A 23,709-nucleotide genomic window follows, 5' to 3' on the forward strand; every position below is an offset into this window, starting at 1 on the left:
TTCTGTCAGCTATATCTTGTGTATCTGCTCTTCAATTTCCAAATTTTTGTCTTATAAATGTTTCCCTTTTTAGAAGCCTAATTCCAAGTTTTTTCATGAAACTTTAGAAGCAAGCAAGATTTGAGAATATATAAATTCGCTGTCTTTATCCACGTATTCCATATGTACTTAAAAACTCTTATTTGTCATGCATCTTATGATTCACTAACAATTTAATTCTTAATCTCTACAAAGCATTCAACACATCACCCATTCTCTCCTTGAATGCTCTCCCCTTCAATTTCTTTTTCTTAAGGCTCACTTATTATGGGCAATGGACTTGAACAAGCATTTTTCAAACAAGGAAATTCAAGTGGCCAACAGGCACATGAAAAACTATTCAGGATCACTAGCCATCAGGGAAATGCAAATCAAAACCACAAGGAGGTTTCACCTCATCCCAGTTAGAATGGCTCTCATACAGAAATCAAGAAACAGTAAATGCTGGCAAGGATGTAAGCAAAAAGGTTCCCCAGTCCACTGTTGGTGGGAGTGCAAGCTAGTACAGCCATTGTGGAAGACAGTATGGAGATGCCTCAAATTTGAAAATAGATCTATCCATGACCCAGCTTTCCCACTCCTGGGAATTTATCCAAGGGAAATAAAATCGGCATATGAAATAGTTAGCTGTATTCCCATATTTATTGCAGCTCAATTCACAATAGCTAAGATATGGAATCAACCCCAATGTCCATCAACCAATTACTGGGTAAAGAAAATGTGGTATATTTGCATTATGGAGTATTACTCAGCTATAAAAAATAAAGTCAGGGGCTGGCACTGTGGTGCAGTGGGTTAAAGGCCTGGTCTACAGCACCGGTATCCCATATGGGTGCCAGTTCTAGTCTGGCTGCTACTCTTCTGATCCAGCTCTCTGCTATGGCCTGGGAAAGCAGTAGAAGATGGCCCAAGTCCTTGGGCCCCTGCACCCATGTGGGAGACCCGGAGGAAGCGCCTGGCTTTGGATCAGCATAGCTCTGGTCGTTGTGGCCATCTTGGGGAGTGAACCAGCAGATGGAAGACTTCTCTCTCCGTCTCTACCTCTCTCTGTAACTGTCTTCAAATAAATAAAATAAAAATCTTAAAATAAAAAGAATGGAGTCCTGTCTTTTGCAACAAAATGGATGCAACTGAAAAACATGATAAACCATGATATTTAGTGAAATAAGCCAGTCCCCAGAAAAGAAAATACCATGTGTTTTCCTATTCTGCCTATTCTGGGGTAACTAATAGAGTACAAAACAATGCAATGTGTGATATTTGCATATAATCTGCATAAAATTACTCCTGAGCATAAACTTTTGAGAAGAAATAGCTTAAAGTCTAAATTATTATCTGGTAACCACACAGGAAATATTTAATGTTACATCGTCATTGGTTCTATTTTATTGAAAGAAATTATGAATGATAGAAAAATACTGTATATGGGGAAATGATCATTTCTCTATTCAATTATTATTTATAGCCATTGTCTACCTTCCCACTAAACCAGGGTCTTTTTGCTTTTTACTTGTTAAACTCCTTTCTTGGTGAAGTAGTAAGCCTTTTTACTGCAATGTAAATTTAAAATATGTTGTCTCAAAAACCAAAAAAAGAAAAAGAGGGTAGGAAGGAGGGAGAAAAAAAGGGAATATCATTATGTTCTTAGACTTGTATTTAGATATCATATTGAATCTGTTAAAATTAATTAAAATTAGGTTGCAAGAGGGTGAAATAGGGAAAGGGTATACTGCTTTAGGCTAGGGGAAAACAGTAAAAAAAATATTGGAGAAAGTACATTCTCAGATGAGAGTTCAGAGAAAACTGCAGTGGGAATTCTATGGAAGGAAGAGTGAAGCCATGGATCTGTTGGAAGGTGTGGGCAGAGCAACAAGCATGGACACAACATATGACCATAGCAGTCAAGAGCCAGAGGAAGCACCAGGTTTGGAATGTGATGTGAGATCAGAGTATAGCAGCTCATGCCACCAGTGATACAGGCAGAGGGAGAGCCTGGGGAACGATAATGTCTTCCAGTCCAGCCTGGAGCCCTAATTGGGACAGGGTACCCACTTACCCAATGAAAAAAGGGGCACATTTCTCTCTCCTCATCCCCCCACAATGGCACCCAGTAACCAGCTGAGGGAAGGCAGGTGCCATTTTGGACACAAGTAGCAGCTATGACAGCACTTGTGCATATGACCAGCAATTGGTAAGAACAAGACACCATCTTGACAGCAGTAGGAGCAGCACCAGCTACTGACAACAGGGAGAGAGAAGGAGCCATTCTGACATCAATATCAGCTGCAGAGGCTCTTGTGCATGCCTGGCACCCAGCAGGGTGAAGGCATCATTGTGAAATGAGCAGGGGGCTGTGGCCAATGGCTCTCATGCACGCGTGTGATCCAGGGATTTTACCAAAGGAAAAAGTCTGTGTTCCCTACCAACTTTGAGTCTGGCAAGGAGGACTGACAGGGGCTGGGCACCTACTAAGTTCTGTGAGGTGCCCCTAGAATCTCAACACATCACAGGCTCCAGGGCTCATACTGCCTAGGAGGAGCACCCATAGTGAGCTAGTTCTGGGAACGTCTATCTCTCCATGGATGGGACAGGCTAGCAGGGTGGAACAGATACTCTGCACCCTGTAACCAAGGGAACCTTGTGTGCTAAGACTGTGGGAACTCTGATGGAACAACAGGGTGAGGGGTGTAGCTGGGTCTCTGGGAAATCACTGTGTGCAGCTCCAACTCTCAGAATGCAGATTGCCTAGATGGGCCATTGCAGTGGTATTCATGCTCACTCCGAGGACAGCACAGATCACTTAATCAGTTGTTCATTGCTCATGTGGCAATGCAGGTGAGTACTGCATCCACTGTGGACTAATACCCAGGAATTGATAACCTTGAAAGAGAGGAGGTGAGGGTGTGATTATGCCAACAAAGATGATCACACCCTCCTTACTTCTAACAAGAGGAGATCTACTGCCTAACTTGGGTACCACCCCAGGTACTTTCTCCACCCTGGAGCACTGACTACAGCTCCCTGGTGACATCCCAACACATGCCTCTGGGTATTCACTGAAAGAGCAGACACTCCACCAGGCAACAGAGGCATAGTTCAAAGATAAAAGCCATCAGGAGAAAACCAACAGGTATCTCCACAAATGCCTAAAAAATAATCTCAGAAATTCAGGAAACAAGATTAAGGAAGACAACATGATCCCCCCACCACAAAAGAGCACAACAACCCTTCAGTATTAGAATGTGAAGATGAAGAGATTGATGAAATGCCCGAAATGGAATTCAAAAGATTAATGATAGGATTACTCAGAAGCAATCATAAGCAGATTCAAGAGGTAAAGAAAGGCATACATGACATGAATGAATTTTTTTTTCCCATGAAACTGAGAATTTGAAGGGAAATCAAAATGAAATACTGGAAATAAAGAATTAAATAGGTCAAATAAAAAGTACAATGGAAAGCCTTAACAGACTTCAAAAGGAAGGAAGAATTGTTAGAAGACAAATCTCTGGAAAATTTTCAGTAACACCAAAAAAATAAAATAAAAAGAAGAAAGGGAAAATAAGAAGGGAGAAGGGGAAGAAAGGAGAAAGGAGGAGGAAGAAGAAATTAGAAAAATTAAAAACAGTATTGGAGATAAATGGGATAATATAAAATGATCCAACATATGGGTCATAGGAGCTTCTAAAGACATGGAAAAAGAATGGATTAGACGGCCTACTCAGTGAAATAATTACAGAAAATTTGGAGGAAGAAAAGCGATGTTCAAGTAAAGAAGCACATAGAACTCCTAACAGCCATGATCAGAAAAGATCTTCACCATGACACATTGCAGTCAAACTTTCAACAATCAAAGAAAGAAAATATTCTAAACTGTGTATGAGAGAAATGCCATGCATCTTCTCTGACCACAATGGAGTGAATTTGGAAATCAACTTAAGAATCTCTAGAACAAATGTAAACACATAGAGACTGAACAACATGCTCCTGAATGAACAGTGGGTCATAAAAGAAATCAAGAGAAATAAAAAAAAAATTCTGGAAATGAATCATGATGACAATACAACATTGGATACAGCAAAAGCAGTGTTAAGAGGGAAGGTTACAGCAATTGGTGCCTACATGAACAAATTGGTAAGGAACCAAATAAATCAGCTATCAATGCATCTCAAGGACCTAGAAACCTAGAAAAACAGACCAAATCCAAAATTAGTAAGAATATTATAGAATAAACATAATTGAAACCAAAGAAACATTACAAAAAAAAAATCAGTGAAATGAAGAGCTGGTATTTTGAAAACAAAATTGATACACACAGCCTAATTAACACACAAAAAAAGAGGGAAGCGAAGACCAAATCAATAAAACTTGTGGGTGATCTTGTGCCTGGCTGGGAGATTGCCTGCTTAGCCCATGCAGGAGCTTAAGAGGGTGTGGCATACCATGCCTCCTGGAAGGACCCTATTACTTGACTGATGGCAGGCAGCAGGAGCTCCAGGCACATTTCCCCTACCCCTGCTTCCTGTTGAAGGGCCTTGTAATTCCCAATCTGGTGAACAGCTCCCAGGTGTGGCCCGGGTCCATAAGAACCACCAAGGAGGTTACATAGGCTACATAACCTTCAAGATGATTGGAAAAACATAGCTGCACCAATATTGGCTTTATCCTATAGAATTAGTGTTGCCCTGAATTAGCTATGCCCCCTCTGCCTGCCCTTTAAAAGATGTGCTGATTGTTAATAAATGGACATATTCACTGAAACTTGTTCCTGGTGCTTCTTGAAGAATGCTGATGCCCCAACATCCTGGCAGTGCAGGCCTCACAGGATGAGTCTGCAAAAACCAGAGATGAAAAAAGAAATGCAACAGATACAAAAGAAGTAAAAAATCATCAGGAAATAGCTGTATGCCAAGAAATTGGGAAACCTAGAAGAAATGGATAGATTCTTAGACACAGTCTACCAAACTTGAATCATGAAGACATAGAAAATCTAAACAGCCCGATAACCAAGACAGAGATTGAATCAGTAATAAAGACTTTCCCAAAGAAAAGCCCAGGAACAGATGGCTTCACTCCTGCATTCTCCCTGACATTTAAAGAACTAATTCCAATTTTTCTCAAGCAGCTCAAAAACAATGGAGAGCAAGGGGAGCCTCCAAAACTCCTATGAAGCCAGTATCACCTTAATCCCCAAACCAGAAAAATACACAACAGAGGAAAAAAAAACTATGGACAAATATCCCTGATGAACATAAATGTAAAAAATCCTTAAAATACTAATCAAATCCAACAATACATCACAAAGATCATTCACCCAGATCAAGTTGGATTTATCCCTGGTATGCGGAGATGGTTCAACATTTACAAATCAATCAGTATGATACATCACATTAACACACTGAAGAATAAAAACATGCAATTATTTCAATAGATGCAGAGAAAACATTCAATAAAATACAACATCCTTTCATGATGAAAACCTTAAGTAAATTGGATATAGAAGCAACATTCCTCACAATCAAGGCAATTTATGACAAACCCACAGCCCACATCTTATTGTATGGGGAAATGTTGGACACTTTCGCTCTAAGATTCAGGAACAGACAAGGATGCCAACTCTCACCGTTGCTATTTAATATACTCCTTTAAGTTTTAGCCAGAGCTATTAGGCAAGGAAAAGAAATCAAAGGGATACAAATTGGGAAGGAGGAAGTCAAACTATCCTTATTTGCAGATTACATGAATTTATACCTAGGAGAACCAAAAGACTCCACTGAGAGACTATTGCAACTCATAAGAGTTTGGTAAAGTGGCAGGATATAAAGTTAGTACACAAAAATCAATAGCCTTTGTATACACAGACAATACCAAAGCTGAGAAAGAACTTCTAACATCAATTCCATTCACAATAGCTACAAAAAATATTAAATACCTTGTAATACATTTAATCAAGGATGAAAATTACAGAATATTACAGAAAGAAATAGAAGGCAAAAAATAGAAAAGTCTTCAATGCTCATGAATTGGAAGAATCAACATCATCAAAATGTCCATACTACCAACAGCAATTTACAGAATCAATGTGATACCAAAACACCAATGACATTCTTCAAGAAAAAATGATGCTAAAATTCATATGGAAACATAAGAGACCTTGAATAGCTAAAGCAATCTTAAATAACAAAGATTGAGGCATCACCATGCCAGATATTATGATATAATACAGGGCAGTTATAATCAAAATAGCCTGGTACTAGCAAAACAGACAGACATGTGGACCAATGGAGCAGAATAGAATTTCCAGAAATCAATCCCTGCAGGTATAAGCAACTCATCTTTGCCCAAGGATCAGCCCTGGCATTGCAGGCTGTGGCTTTATCCACTATTCCACAGTGCCAGCCCCCTTCCTCTTCAATTTCTGGCTCTATACTCTCCTGGCTTTCCTCCTGGCTTTCTGCCCACTCCCTCTGAGACCTTCTGGTTGGCTCTTTCTTCTCTGTCTACAATCAATAGTTGAAGTTTCTTATGGCTCAGGGTTAGGTCCCCTCCTCTGTCACCTTTCATTCTCTCTCTAGAATATATCATTAAGTTTTTTGCCTAAGTGCTGGCAATTCAAAAGTTTGAATTTCCAGTCTAGATCTTACCTAAGTCTGTGTATTATCACTACCCAGGTACACAAACTAAGAACTAAGATTTATCTTGGACACATTCTTCTCCCATCCCCTAGATGCAATATTTCTTGAAGTTCTCTTGATATTATCTCAAATATATGTGCAATTATTTTGCTTTTTGTGTCATATTTTCTGTCAAATCTCCATGTACCAACATCTTGGGCTAGTTTCTTGACAGATTTTGTGTTGCTAAAACAAGTACTTGAGTCTGCATACTTTAAGGGAAATGAAAATTATTTGGCTTAAAATTCTGGTGATTGAGAGGCACCAAGATAGTGGAATAGAAAAGTTGCTTACTGCTCTAGTCTAGAGGAAAATAGTTAAAAATAAAGTGGAGAGAGTGCAGTCTTAGAGAAGAGTTAGAGAGAAAATGACAGACAGAACTCCATCCAAATTAGAGGGACACCATAGAACTATGTGGAAGATGTGGACGTGAACAACTCAGGACCCCAGCAGCTGAGAGCCTCAGCACCAGCTTTGGAGAATGAAGTGAAACCAGAATGCAGCAGCCCAAGCCATTGGTGAAAAACGCTGCAGGAAGATCCTTGGGGTGAGTCTGGCTTAGAGCCCTGTGAGGGACTTTATACCTGTGAACCTAGAGGGGAAAAAAAAGGTACACATTTCTCTCTGACCACCCGGCCCCGGAGTCCTGTAACCAGCCAAGAGGGTGGGTGCCATTTTGGACATATGTAACAGCTGCACCAACTCATGTCTACAACCAGCCAAGAGGAGACACCAGGGTCTGGCTGGAGAATTTATAGGGGACTGGGTGCCCATAACTGTGGGAGCCTTGTGTGCTGAGATTGTGAAAACACTGTGGCTACCTGTGAGGGCCTAAGGTATGGCTGGGTCTTTGGGCAGCCACTGTGGCAGGTCCACACGCTTGGGGCTCCCTGATTAGCCAGTAAGGGTCATTGCTGTGAGATGTGTGCTCATGCCAAGGACTGCACAGATCTTTTGTGTGGTTCTTGCAGCAGCATGGAATAGCACACAGACACTGGGCTCCTTGTAGGGTAGGAAATAAGCGTGAGACTACGCCAACAGAGCTAACAAATCTCCCTTCTGATTTAAAAAAAAAAAAAAAAAAAACAAACACCAAGAGATTTACCATACCCAATTTGGGACTCACTTTGGACACTCCCCTCAATCTGCAGCAGTGAACAGAGCTCCGTGACCACACCCAGAACAAGCCCCAGGATATTTGCTGAAAGAGCCTATACTACATTGAGTACACAGAGGCACAGTCCAAAGATAAAAAACATCAAAGTGAAAAAACAAACAAGTATCTCCACAAAGGCCTAAAAAATAAATGCCCCCAAAGGAACCCAACAACACTTCAATACTAGATTGTGAAAATGAAGAGGTTGAAGAAATGCCAGAAACAGAATTCACAGGATTACTTAGAAGTAATCAGAAGCAAATTTATAAACTAAAGAAATCCATACATGACACAAATGAAAAATTTTCTCATGAAATTGAGATTCTGAAGAGAAATCATAATGAAATGCTGGAAATGAAGAATTAAAAAGAACAAATAAAAAATGCAGTGGAAAGCATTAACAACAGAATTGGTGAGACAGAAGAAATATTGAAGTTGGAATACAAATCTCTGGACCTTATTACAGTCAGGCCAAAGGAAAAAAGAAAAAGAAATCAGAAAACTAAAAAACAGCATTGGAGATCTAGGGGATACTATCAAATGAAGCAACATACGAGATTTAGGAGTTTCTGAAGGCATGGAAAGAGATTGAATTAAAAGGCCTTTTTAGTGAAATAATTCTAGAAAACTTCCCTAATTTGGAGAAAGTAAGGGACATCCAAGTACAGGAAGCACATAAAACTCCTAATAAACATGACCAGAAATCATCTTCTCCATGACACACTGTAGTCAAACTCTCCGCAGTAATACAAAGATTCTAAAACGTGCACAAGAGTAAAGCCAAATTCTTTCAGAGGATCTCTAATTAGACACACGGTGGACTTCTCATCAGAAACCCTATAGGCTAGGAGAGAATGGCAAGATATATTCCAAGTCTTAAGAGAAAAAAATTGTCACTCCAGAATACTATACCCTACAACAGCTCACATTTATGAATGAAGGTGAAATAAAGATCTTCCATAACAAAAATTGAAAGAATTTGTCACTACTCATCCAGTCTTACAAAAGATGCTTAAGCATGTGCTACACACACACAGAAACATGGTCATCACTATAAAAGAAGGTGAAGGCAGAAAAAATCCCTGTAAAGGTACAAAGGAAATCCAAAGTAAACAACAGGAATATTTATGGAAAAAATGGCAGGGCAAGTCATTTCTTATCAATAGTCACTTTGAATGTAAAAAGCCTCAACACTCCAGTTAAAAATATACAGACTGGCTAACTGGATTAAAAAACAAAACCCATCTATTTGCTGTCTACAAGAAACACATCTTACCAACAAAGGTATATGCAGATAGAAAGTGAAAATATGGAAAAAGATATTCCATGCTAACAGAAACCAAAAAAGGGCTGGTATGGCCATCCTAATATCAGACAAAATAGACTTTAACATGAAAATTGTTAAGAGACAAGGGCACTATGCAATGTTTAAGGAGTCAATTCAACAGGAAAATGTGAGTATACTAAATGTATATGCACCTAATTACAGGGCACCTGGTTACTTAAAAGAAATGTTAAGTGACCCAAAGGGAGACATAGCCTCTCATGCAATAATGGGAATTTCAATACCCTACTTTCAGCAATGGACAGATCAACCAGACAGAAAAACAATCATGGGAATAACAGTAAATCAACACAATAGACTAAATGGACCTAATAGATATCTACAGAACTTTTCATTCCACAGTTGTAGAATACATATTCTTCTCAACATTGCATGGAACTTTCTCTAGGATAGACCGTAGGCCAGGTTATAAGCAAGTCTCAGCAAATTCAAAAAAATAGAAATCATATCATGCATCTTCTCTGACCACAATGGAATGAAGCTAGAAATCAACAACTCAAGAATCTCTAGAACATATCCAAACATATGGAGACTGAACATGCTCTTCAATGAACAGTGGGTCATAGAAGAAATCAAAAGAAAAATAAAAATTGTTGAGGAACATTTTTTTTCATACTATTTGTTGAACTCTTTGTATAGAGTTTACCTTCTGTGTATAAAGCAATTGAAAATGCATCTTAGTAAAAAAATAAGAATGAGAATAGGAGAGGGAGAAGAAAGAAGGGTTGGAGTGGGGGTTGGATGGAGAGTACAGTGGGAAGAATCACTATCATTATGTTCCTGAAGTTGTATTTATGAGAAGCATGAAGTTTGTACACCTTAAAAAAAAGTTTCTGTTGAAAAAAAAATTCTGGTGCCCAAAATGTCCAAACACTGAGGTGCTGGTTTCTGGTGAGGCCTTCCAGGCTGTGTCAGAACATAGCAGTGAAACAGAAAAGGAAACAGCTGTATGCTGTATACAAGAGACCAAGCAAAAGTGTCCTCACTGCATAACAACCCACTCCAATAAGAACCAACCACTTTTGTGAGAACTACATTATTCCCTTACAAGGATGGTACCCCATGATTTACTAACTGTTCTGAAGGAGCCACCTCTTACAGTTCCACTATATCTCAGTACCATTACAATGGGGACCACACTTCCAGCTCATGGATTTTGGGAGACAAACCACATACAAATCATAGTAAGTAGTAGACTCATCTCTTCACTTGTCCTCCTTATTCTGTCCCTCTACAGTTTCCACCCTATTCTAAGTTAATTTCTGTGTGGTCTTTTCAAATGACAGCACATGCTTTCATATCTTTGCTTGAAATATTGGCTGACTTATTTTCTTTTATATACAAGCTTAAATCATTAGTTTTGCTGACAACACCATAAGTTGTATGGTCACTCCTTGCCATTCCAGTTTCATCTCACATCATGATGCCTCCCTTTGGTTTTCTGTGGTTTGTCTTCATTACCAATCTTCATTTCCTTAAATGTCTGTGACCCTCCTGGCCCAGAACCTTTGCATATGTTGTTCCCTCTGTCTGGCTACAACTATTTCCTTTATCTCTAAGAGATCAGGTGTCATCTCCTCCAGCCTAAACTGGGTGGCCCATCCTGTGCTTCATCTCTGTTGTGCTTTCGTGTAATTACTTGTTTATACTCTCGCATCCCCACCTAAAAGCTCCTCAAGTAGCTCTTTGTATCAAGTAGCTCTTTGTACTCTCATAACAAATCACCATGCCTGGCACATTGTAAGTATTGTAATTGCACTATGAATGAATAAAGCAGCTCATTTAATATCAAGGAAAATAAATGATCACTGATAAAAAGAATTTATACTTTTATAATACATTGGAAATAGAGCATAATTTAAGAAAAAATTTTTCAAAGAACAGATTTTATAGAAAATAAACATTTCCTTACTTTCTTTGTTTTTCCCATTGCCTTTAAGATGGAAAGATTGAGATCTTCAAGTGCTGCTAGTACATTCTCATACTCGCCCAAGTGCTGAGAAAAATATTCTAAGAAGTGAAAATATTGAAATATATTAGTGTTTCAGTGTAGATAATCATGAAACAAGAACACTTAATTGATGTTCTGCTCCATAAATGAGTAAAAGAAATAAGATACTAGTTATACATGAAAATTAGAAGGTTTTCAAATGAGACTACCAATGCACCAATGTGGTCATTTGATTAAAATAAAAGAGAAAAAGAAGCCTGAATGGTTGCCATTATTCTTGAAGCAATATCCTTTCCCATAAAAAATAGGGAAAAATGAATCTAGATCTACTGAAATGGCTTTTTCAATAAAAAAACTTTTTCTGGAAAGCATGTTATTATAGACATCACCACGGTAGTAAGTTTAGAAAAAAATTAAGCGACATCATTTTAATGCTTCCTCTGGGAAACATTTATGGAGGATAATCTGTCTTCAAGGTTAAGAATTAGTGATGCTGCGAAACACGAAGAAGGCCTCCTTTGGGTCCTTCTTTGTTACTGCTTCTATTGCGATTCAATTTTTTTTCCAAGAATCTGAACATAGGTCTTGCTTACGATATTTGTAAAGTGGTAGGAATAAACACTATATTGCATATTTTGTTTAAGGTCTTAACAATGGAACATGGACAAAGTAAGTCATGAATGAAATATAAGTCACAACAACACTTACAAAGAGTAATTTTAAATATAATAGAAAGTGTAAAGCCTTATGTTTACTTATAGAAATCTGTATTTCTAAAATGTAAGATAGTTAACTTGGTAAATTAATATATTGAAAAGAACTATAACTTGCAGGTACTAGAAAAAAATCAATGACCCTCCCCATCCCTGTGAACCTTTGAGTGAGCTCCAGGTTATTATTGTGTCTCTTTAGTGTATCCTAAGTATTCGTGGAATTAAACTGAAGTGATAATATAGTCACATTTAAGCAACCAGGAACACTGGAATAGATATCAATATGCTTGGCAGAAGTCTCTGTGATTAATTCAGTACTCCAGATAGGATTATTTGCTGATATTGATAGCAATAACATATAAAAGGTGCCACTAACTTTTTAGTAAATAAATTTTAGATCATAGTTATCAAAATACAGTATGCGCATGTATAGGTTAAAAATAAATAGCAGAACACAGGAACATGTGGAACAGAGTGATACAGAAAGAATGGTTAATAGACACAAGGGTTCAGTTGGATAGGAGGAATGTCTGATGTTGTATAGCACAGTAATGTAATATAACAATTGAATATTTTAAAATAGCTAGTAAACAATATTTTGAATTTTCCTAACACAAAGTAGGATGTCCTAGGTGATAGATGTGCCAGTTACCCTGATCTGATTGTTACACATTGTGTACATGTACCGAAATGCCACACCATTTCCCATAAATATGTGCAATTACTGTATATCAAATACACAAAAACATTTTAAAAATGACATATTTGACAAAAAAGCAAAATACATTCCTGATTATGTATTCCTTGAAAACAGTGTGATGCAAATCATTTCTTATAAAGATTCTATTAGGAAGGCATTAGCTGGAAGATAAATGAGAAAGTACACAGTCCTTACATGTCCGATTCAAACTAACATTTTAATTCTTAGTTAGGATTTTGACTTTTTAACAGAGTTGATAAACATGTTTAACCTTCTTTGTGCAATTACATGTAATAAACTAAATCCCTGTGGATAGCACTCTTTAGGAACCAGCAAGCAGTTAGTGTAGCTGTAGTATATTCATAGATTGGAAAAATATTAAATCAATGTAACAAAAATAGAGATAAATGCAAAAAATGGAAAGTTTTAGAACACATTTAATACTCACAAAGTCTCAAAGAAGATTGTAACAGTGGTTTTAAAAGTATATATGCAAAGGATATGATATGAATAGGCATTGTTCAAAAGATGAAATTTAAATAATCAACAAACACAAGAAAAAGTGCTCAGGATCACTAGCTATTAGGGAAATGCAAACAAAAACCACAGTGAGCTATTGCTTTCATTTCACCCCAGTTAGAACGGCTATTATCTACAAATTATTTTAAAAAAATAAGAAATGCTGGTGAGGATGTGGAGAAAAAAGTACCCTAGTAAATTGTTGATGTACAATCAATAATAAAGACAATGCAGAATTGCCTCAAACTTAAAATAGACCTATCTTATGACCCAGCTGTCCCACTCCTGGGAATAAGTCCAAAGGAAATGAAATCAGTATGTGCAAGAATTATCTGCATTCCCATGTTTAGAGCAGCTCAATTCACAATGGCTAAGATATGGAATCAATCTAGATGCCCATCAGCTGATGACAAAGAAAATGTGATATATATACACAATAGAATATTACTTAGCTATTAAAAAGAATGAAATCCTGACATTTGCAATAAAATGAGTATAACTACAGATGTTGAGTGAAACAAGCCAGACACAAGAAAGAAAACATATCACATTTTCTCTTATTTGTGGTAGTTAATATACAGAAATAGGATAAAAATTGTGTGGATGTCATATTGTTTGGTAGATGTAAATACTGCTTCTATGAATCATATCATGTAAATTACAATACATTCTTACTTCACATGTTTAAAAAAGAAGGGGGTGGATAATGAAGACTCTTGGGGTATTAGTAATGACTTATTTTTAATCTGGGTGTTGGTTATGAGTGTGATGACAAAAATACTCATTTATCTTTATACTTATGTGCATCTCTTGGTATGTAAATTGTATTTTAGTAAAATGTTAAAAATAAAAAATGCAGATAGGAAAAAATGTAAAGCAAAAATAGAATGTAGAGCAAACATACCAAGCTTATTAAATAAAACAAGAAGTAAAGTCACCTTTTCAAGTAAATACTTTGTCACGTCTATCAGAATGCTCAGGATCACTAGCCATTGGGAGATGCAAATCAAACCCACCATGAAGTTTCACCTCACCCCCATTAGAATGGCTCTTATACAGAAATCAACAAACAATAAATGCTGGTAAGGATGTGAGGGAAAAGGTACCCTAATCTACTGTTAGTGGGAATGTAAATTGGTATAGCCACTGTGGAAGGCAGTATGGAGATACCTCAGAAATCTGAGTATAGCTGGCTCCGTGGCTCACTAGGCTAATCCTCCGCCTTGCGGCGCCAGCACAACAGGTTCTAGTCCTGGTTAGGGCGCCGGATTCTGCCCCGGTTGCCCCTCTTCCAGGCCAGCTCTCTGCTGTGGCCAGGGAGTGCAGTGGAGGATGGCCCAAGTCCTTGGGCCCTGCACCCCATGGGAGACCAGGAGAAGCACCTGGCTCCTGCCATCGGATCAGTGTGGTGCGCAGACTGCAGTGCGCCTACCGTGGCGGCCATTGGAGGGTGAACCAACGGCCAAAGGAAGACCTTTCTCTCTGTCTCTCTCTCACTGTCCACTCTGCCTGTCAAAAAAAAAAAAAAAAAAGAAATCTGAATATAGACCTACCATATGACCCAGCCATCCCACTCCTGGGAATTTACCCAAAGGAAAAGAAATAAGCATATGAAAGAGTCATCTGTACCTCCATGCTCACTGCAGCTCAATTCACAATAGCTAAGATATAGAATCAACACAGATGTCCATCAATTGAAGACTGGATAAAGAAATTATGGCATGTATACGCTATGGAATATTGCACAGCAGTTAAAAAAATGAAATCTTGTCATTTGCAACAAAATGGATGCACCCTTGGTTGGTGCCACAGCTCACTAGGCTAATCCTCCGCCTTGCGGCGCCAGCACACCAGGTTCTAGTCCTGGTCAGGGCACTGGATTCTGTCCCGGTCACTCCTCTTCCTGTCCAGCTCTCTGCTGTGGCCCGGGAGTGTAGTGGAGGATGGCCTACATCCTTGGGCCCTGCACCCACATGGGAGACCAGGAGAAGCAGCTGGCTCCTGGCTTTGGATCAGCACGGTGCGCAGGCCGCAGCGGCCATTGGGGGATGAACCAACAGAAAAAAGGAAGACCTTTCTCTGTCTCGCTCTCACTGTCCACTCTACCTGTCAAACAAACAAACAAAAAAACCAAAATGGATGCACCCAGAAACCATGATACTTAGTGAAATAAGCCAGTCCCCAAAACACAAATACCATATGTTCTCCCTGATCTATGGTAATTGAGTATCCAAAACAATCTATAGAAGTGAAACTGACACTTTCAGATGTGATGATTTTTAACAGACTTTATCTCGACTATTAAGGAACAGTAGATTTTCTTTCTTCATACTATTTGTTGAACTCTTTAGGGTTAATCTTATGACTTAAAAGTTGACTGAAAATAGATCTTTGTAAGAAAATAAGAATGGGAATAGGAAAGGGAAGAGGAAGAAGGATGGGAGTACAGGGCAGGAGGGAGTGTAGGGTGGGAAGAATCATTATGTTTCTACATTTGTACATATGAAACGCATGATGATTGTGTACCTTAAATAAATTGAAAAATAGAAATAAAAAATACTTTCGGGGGTCTGACATCATGGTGTAACAGGTTGAGCTGCCAACTGTGATGCTGTCATCCCACATGGGCATCGGTTTGGGTTCTGACTTCTCCACTTCTGAACCAGCTCCCTGCTTGGGCTCCTGCAGCCATGTGGGAGACCCGGAGGAGTATCCTGGCTCATGGCCCAGCCCCAACCATTTTGAGCATTTGGGGAGTGAATCAATAGATGGAGGATCTAACTCTGCCTTTCAAGTAAATATTTAATAAAATCTCTAATTACATTTAAAAACTGCACTTAAAAATAAAAACACTTTGCTCAGACAGGATATATGGTTTGATCAGTGCAGATTCCTGGGGAGAATTTAAGTTGATTTCCACTTTGAAATCAGATCTACACAAGCACATACAGGCACATGCTGAGAAAAACCAATGACCTGAGGTTTCAGAGCTGGCACCTGCCTGGATTTCTTTCATTCTCTCCTTCCTTCTTCCATCCATTTGCTCATCTCAGCTCTCCAAGTTACTCAGAAAAAAAAAAATTGCTCCTCAAGCAAAGAAATAAGAAATAACTGAGAAGCAAAAGAATTACAATACCCAAACCTTGGATAGGAATTTAAATTGGGAATTTAAGTGTAACAGTTGTTTTGAGTCAATCCAGCTCCACATCACTCAAGATCTTTTACCTCTTACCAAAGCAAGGGAAATGAAGCTCCAATGAACTCAAAAGTGAAGTTAAATCAAAGAGCCAGAACATCAAACATAGAAAGCTGATAATTTCCCTCCACTTCATTATGCAAAGTGTTCATTTAGTAACTTCATGACTGAATATACATTTATTTTGTGCCTTTTAGGTGCCAGGTGCTGCAGCAGAAGATGAGAACGCGAGGATGAGAAGACACACTATGTATCTTTAAGGAGCCTACACTCAGAGAAGGGAGAATAATATCCCAACAAACAACTGTGATACATTTGATCATTGTTTAAGAGCCCAGTATAAGATGCAATCCAAATACAGTACTTGGTTGGGCTGTGTCAGAGAAAGCTTTATAGGGAAGACATCAACAATGGCTCAGTTAATGGATGAGAAGATTTTAACTGCTGGAAAAGCATAAAAGCCAGTGATACCATATTTGCAGGAGTTTGTAGTTCTGTGTTTCTCTGACATGAAGGACAGGACTAGGAGATATTTGAAGATGAGATGCAGCAAGGAGGCAGGATCCTGAAGATCAGTGGCAAGAAAGGAAGCTGGATGTGTTCAAAACATTTCTTAGTAGGTATTCTAACTTTGATCTCAAAGTTAGGTCAGTATTTTTCACCATTTGCACCAGAATTCTCTAGGACCTTTCTGTTAAAAGTATATGTTTCAGATCAGAAGCAAAAATTTCACTTGGGAACTTGTATAGATCTATAGCATCTTAGAACCTCTCCAAACCTGCTGAATCACAATCTGGATTTGTTTTTTAAAGATTTATTTTTATTTATTTGAAAGAGTTAGGGAAAAACAGAGAAAAGGGAAAACAGAGGGAGTCAGGGAGTTCTTTCATCCACTGGTTCACTAACCAGGTGGCCACAACGGCCAGGGTTGGGCTGGGCCAGACCAAAGTCAGGAGCAAGAAGGTTCCTCCGGGTGTCCCATGTGGGTACAGGGGCCCAAGCACTTGGGCCATCCTCCATTGCCTTCCCAGGCATCCAAGAAGAGAGCTGGACTGGAAGTGCAGCAGCCGGGACTCTAACTGGTACCCACATGGGATGCTAGTGTCACAGGTGGTGACTCTACCTTATGCCAGACCCCACACTGGGATTTTAATAAGAACTCTAGATAATTTGTGGACATATTCAAGTTTAAGATGCATGTGCTAGGGCACTTGTTAGACACGAAGATTATCCATAAATTCACAGCTATTAAATCAATGTTTTTGGGTTGAGTGCCAGGAATTTTTTTAAAACAGGTTTCCTAGGAGATTATGGTGTAGATTAAATTTGCAATTATTATAGGCAATGAGAAGCCATGGAACAATTTTTAAAAAGTGTCATTCTCCAATCTTCCCATTAGAAATGGTCACCACAGAGGTACTGTGGACTATTTAGGGAATGTTGTCAACATCAGGAATGACACGGGTTGCATCAATTGCGAACAATGTTTTTATCATACAACACAGACCATGGATCAGGCCAAAGCTGAGATGTGGAAGCTAGGGTAGGAGTCTAGAATTTCATCATTCTATCTACATATCCTAAACATGGCAAGCAAGAAGGAGAAGTCAGTGATGGCTTTAAAAGTGGCTGAACTTGGAGGAATGCTTTATTCCTGTTATTATCTCCTAGTCCTCATTTGAATCACAATGCCAGTGTGAGTTGGATAAATAGGCTTTGCCCTTAAAGCATGGCATTGGAGAGAAAGATTCAGAAAAATCTTCTTAGAACTCTTATCCTTTGGTTCTTAAAATAACTTTCTAGGAAAAATCCAGCTTTTCTTACAGAAACATGCGAGAACCAGTCCTCACCAGCTTAGATGAAGAATCTTTGAAAAGCAAAGAGTGTGAACAGTGGGCACATCAGTAATGAAAAAGCATGATTTACAAAATGATGTTATCAAACAAGCACCAGGAAACAAATTATCCTCTCAGGATATCCACTAATAACACATTCATGAGAGGTTAGTTTCCCCTGTCCCTAATGTATGTCATCAGTGATGTTACACAAGAAGTACAGTTTTGTTTTATTTTGCCTTTTCAATTTTTTATTTTATTTGAAAGTTAGAGCGCTAGATGGACAAAGATCTTCCATCTGCTGGTTCACTCCCTAAATGCCAACAGTGGGGCTGGGCCAGACCAAAGCCTGGAACTAGAAAGTAGATACAGGTTTCTCACATGAGTGCAAGGACACAAGTACTTCAGCCATGACCTGCTGCTTATCAGGGAGTGCACTGCGGGGAAGCCAGATTAGAAGCACAGCAGCCAGTGCTAGAACCGGGCACTCCGATATGGGATATGAGCATCTCAGGCACTGACTCAAGGGAGTGGGCATTTGGCACAACTTTTTTTTGTAGTCTGTACCTCAATTCTCCAAGTTATTGAGTCCCATAGTTGCCACAAAGGTCTCACAAGGCATTCTCATGAATTGGAATTAGCCTGTCAATTTTTGCCTTGTTAGAACTTCTCAAGTAGATCAGACAGGAAATAAAAAACAACACAGAGGGGTTGGGAGGAAGGAGCGAGCAAGAGAGCAAGAAACCCCTATTTTCTGAATAGGAGCATCAGAAATCTAGAAATAACAGGTTAATTTGAGGGGGTACAGATCAATATTACTAAAGTTGTTTTATAACTAAATCACAACTGACATGCGCCAGGTAGCTGGCCAGGGCTGACAGCCTGGGAGAGGACAGTCTTCCGATTTCCTAGCAACTAGACTTGCTAGCACAGGTTTCTTCCACTGCATGGGCTCTGGCAATGCAGGCTGGTACAGCTACTAAAAGAAACTTTTCACAGAAAGCTAATAAGCTTTTATTCTGGAAGTTTCCTATACTCTCAATCATTATATTATATATAAATCTCATAACTTTTAAAATAGTTGAATATTTAGTAGGTAACAAAGAGGTGATATTAGCCTATTAGATATATTCAACCTTACTCACAAAGCTTTCTTACAATCTGTTTTCAGATCAAACATTCTAGCTGCATGCATTTTAGTTGCAATTACTCTTCAGCCATCTATAAATATCTCACAAATCTTAGCTACCAAGTGCAAAAGGGTTCAGTAAAAATAGTAAGGTTATAAAAACAGTCATAAGAGGAAAGCAATAATTATGCTCCTGATTGCTTTAGATCAGAGCTAAAGATTGCACAAATACAAAAATCAAAACCTCACTGCTAGAATTCAAACACAATTGCCTAGTTAAAATTGAGTTATGTATTGACTGATGGTGGCAAGATACAGCTAAAGACTGCATTTAGGAAAGCTTTCAGAGCTAGGTGAAGAGTGAATAACCTTGACATTCCTATAAACCTGCTGGATATGCACATTTAAAAACCTTGATTGAGAAACTATACTTTTAGGAATCTACCATATAGAACTACTCACATAAGAGTGGAAACATAATGCATATTACATTTCCATCATTGCTGTTTGTGCCAGTGGAAAGTTGGAAACAGTCTGAAAATCCATTAAAAGCAATTGAGTTGAAAAAGGAACACAATGGGCACTTTGCAGCCTTTTAAATAAAGTAGATCAGTATGTAGTTACACTGATCACACAGTATCACTTCACCAATGGAAGAAAATTATATACACATATAGTGATATATATGCATGTATATATAATATATATGTAAAATTAATGTCAATGTATGCTTAGGAATGTCTAGAAGGTTATCTTCAAAACAGTTAACAGATATCAGTATCAGGAAAAGGCATTTGAGTGAGAAAAAGACCTTGACATTTTAACCTATACACTTACATAATTCTGCATTGTTGTGCTTCAAAAATAGTATGTTGTTAGGTATTACTTTCATAACTAAAATCAGTTTTTTTAAATTTGACAGAGTTACAGACAGTGAGAAAGACAGAGAGAAAGGTCTTCCTTCTCTGTATAACTCTGACTTTCAAATAAATAATTTTTTTTAAGAACTAAAAAGCAGAGACTATTCCAATATGGGAAGCAGTCCACACAGCAGACTCATTGAATGACAAATCTGCTAAACAGCACTCTGACCTCAGAATCAGCTCATAAAGTATTCTGGTCGGGCTGAAAAGCCCATGAGAATATTTCAGGCATGGAAAGCCAAGACATTGTGGTGAAAAATGTTCTACATGAAGGATCTCTGTAAATGAGACCCCTGTGGACAGAAGGGGCCAAAGAAAGATGTACTTTTCTCTGAAGGGAGGAGAAGACTTCCACTTTGCTTATGACCCTGTCTAAATACTGATGGAGCTTGTGGTCTCAAAAGGCTTTCATAGTCTTGGCAGCTCATGTCAAGAGCCTCTGGTGTTATTCAAAGAGTACTTTATACTTTGTGTGTGTGTGGGTGCAATCTGTTGAAATCTTTACTTCATATATACTAAGTTGATCTATATATAAAGATACTTAGGAATGAATATTAATGAAGAACGGGATGGGAAAGGGAGTAGGAGATGGTATGGTTTGCAGGTGGGAGGGTGGTTATGGGGGGAAGAATCGCTATAATCCAAAAGTTGTACTTTCAAAATTTTTATTAAATAAAAGTTTAAAAAACAAGAAAAAAAGAGCCTCGGGTGATCACTGTCATCATAAATAAGTGTTAATTGTTAAATTAACAACAGAAGTTACTGTGTTCTTACTTCCCATGTAGGACCTCTGTTCTCAATGAGTAATACTAGGAGAATTAACTGCAAAACTTTTTCTCAAACAGTACTTTATACAGTGTGAGTGTGTGTGTGTGTGGGGGGGGGGGGCAAACTATCGAAATCTTTACTTAGAATCGAGTTGGTCTTCTGTATATAAAGTTAATTAAAAATGAACCTTAGTGAAGAATGGGATGGGAGAAGGAGTAGGAGGCGGGATGGGAGTGGGAATGGGAAGGCGGGTATGAGGGGGAAGAACCACTATATTCCTGAAGTTGTACCTATGAAATTTGCATTCATTAAATAAAAGCTTTAGAAAAAATGGACAACCTTGACACCCCACCCCAGTCACTTGCTGAATGTGCACACTGGGAAAACCTTGACTAAGAAATTATACTTCTAGAAATCTACCATAGAGAACTACTATCAAAGAGTGTAAAGATAAGGCATATGAGAATATTTATTCTGTTTGTTATAGCAGAAAGTTGTAAAGAGCCTGACCATTATGGCGATTATTGTTCAGCACAAAGTCTGGTGGCAATGGTCCATATGGGAACTTTTAGCCACCTAGCACAAGAATAGCCACATGTGGATGGTGCCACCACCTGATGGTATGTTGAAGTGTGGCAGGACTTATTTTTCTATGCTGGTGTTTCATAATCAAATGCATCACCTGCTTCTTTATAAGCATATTTTGCTTTTTTGGTTGGATTCTTCTCCTTGATCCCAGGATAGACACTATATTGAAGCAAAAAAACAGTTTTTCATGACCATTGGAAAATTTGGAAGCTCATGGTTAGTGACTGTCATACTTGTTTTGTTTACAGCAGCTGCCTTGTAACTCGGCATTCTGTTATTTTGTTCTGGGTATGACATCTGTTAATAGTGCTTTGATGAAATGGCAGATAACCATTCCTCAGTATTATAAGATAGTGCTTTTCTTGATGGCTTTGGTAAATTCTAAAATTGTAAGAAATATATTCAGGAATTTCTATGAGTTCCACTAGGAATTAGAGAAAATCATATGCAACTGTAGTGGAATGAGAAGGCCATGCCAAGGTGGCCACTGGCAAGCGAGCGTCAGTCAGGAATGGCTTTGAAACTGCCTGGCGACAGGCTGTGATTGGATGGCTCTGGAAACTGCCTGGCGACAGGCTGTGATTGGATGGATTTGAAACTGCCTGGCGACAGGCTGTGATTGGATGGCTCTGGAAACTGCCTGGCAACAGGCTGTGATTGGTTGGGGTATAGACCACCCCTTGACCAGATTGGCTGGTCTTGGCTATATAAGCTGTTGTATCAACTGTAATAAAGGAGTCTGCAGGCTGCTCGCCTCAAGCCTGCTCTCACCGGACTCCCGGGGTCTGTGTGTTGACTCCGCGCCTCTTGCCCCCACCACGCTGCTCTTCTCAGAAACGAACCCACTGCTACATTGTAGAGAATTCAACGGCTACATGCAACCATCAAAATATTTCACACAGCCTAGATGATGAGATCAAACTGGGACAAAGGCATTACCTTGTATATTTACCTTAAAAACAAAACTTTCCAGTATTCGGAGAAATATGGCTGTCTAAAGTTGAGTGATTTCATAATGCTATTTTCCATAATGAAGAATAAATTTCAGATATATTGACCCTTGACATTCTTAATCTGTGACTTTTGTTGCCAACCACAAAGATGAAGAAAATAAATGTAGAAGACATTAAACCTGGCATTTGTAAAGATTTATCTCTCATCATCAAATCACTTGCTTTGCAAGTGACATTTACAATTCCAGAAGGATTTCCGCAGGTGTGGGACAAAGTTATTTTTATAGTTCAAGGAGACAGCTTTGCAAAAACAGTAACAAAGGGTTCTTCATAGTGTATTGTGAAGTGAATAATGAAGTCGTCTTAAACACCAATTTACAGATATACTCAAGCTGCTGGAAAATTTGTTCTTGTGAAACTAATGTACCACTTGGAATAACAATTCTCCTTTCATGAACAAATTAACGAGGTCCACCTCTTTCCATAGTGAAATGTGTGTATGAACAAACTTCACAGATAAATATAAATCTCTTGAAATCTTTAGTTTTTTACTCTGGTCCAGAATTCCTAATCTGTGATGTTAAATCCGGGATTTGTAGAATATGAATCAGATAATATTGTCTTCTAGAACAAGTAATGAGTTTGATTGGTCTTAAAGAAACTTACCGCATAGTTCCTCTGTGTCAAGATTGCTGAAAAAGATATTTTAAAAAGCATTATTAATTTGGTGATTTTTTCATGTTTTTAATAGTTAAATACAATTTTTCTCCAACCAATATAATTATGTTAATATATGGCATCTAGATGGGTATTTCTCTTTTAAATTCTACTTAATCTTATTACTATTTAGACAAACAATAATTATGCAAATTCTGTCTAAGGAAAAAATATTCCCCAGGTTTGTGCTTCACCCAAATAAATGAGGACATAATGTGTAATGGTGAAGGCAGCTCTGGAGCCAGAGGCCCGAGTCCAAACCCTGACTCTACAGTTTACTTTCTATGTGACCCTGGGCACTTTACATATCTGTTTCAGTTCCTCAGTACCAAGATGGAGATAATTTCTGCTTCATATGAATGCTGTAGAATTTAAATACATGTGAAATAAATAATAGCTGGCACACAATAAACACTTGTTAGTTACCATTTCTGACTTGATAGAACTACAAGCATTTCCATATCTAAATATAATCGTTGCAGTAATTTGATTCAATGCTTATT

General features: G+C 38.4%; 1 protein-coding gene across 1 annotated transcript in view; it reads right to left on the minus strand.

Moving 5' to 3' along the window:
• The window catches only part of NECAB1 (N-terminal EF-hand calcium binding protein 1), a 221,807-nt gene that overhangs the window by 108,363 nt on the left and 89,735 nt on the right, over window positions 1-23,709 (minus strand). Inside the window, exons 4-5 of the mRNA XM_062189509.1 lie at window positions 23,156-23,181; window positions 11,127-11,224 (exon numbers count right to left, since the gene is read on the minus strand). Coding sequence (XP_062045493.1) covers window positions 11,127-11,224; window positions 23,156-23,181 — 124 coding nt within the window. The remainder of the gene's footprint in view (window positions 1-11,126; window positions 11,225-23,155; window positions 23,182-23,709) is intronic.

The sequence above is a fragment of the Lepus europaeus genome, chromosome 4 (assembly GCF_033115175.1).
Source record: "Lepus europaeus isolate LE1 chromosome 4, mLepTim1.pri, whole genome shotgun sequence".
In the NCBI taxonomy this organism is placed as follows: domain Eukaryota; kingdom Metazoa; phylum Chordata; class Mammalia; order Lagomorpha; family Leporidae; genus Lepus; species Lepus europaeus.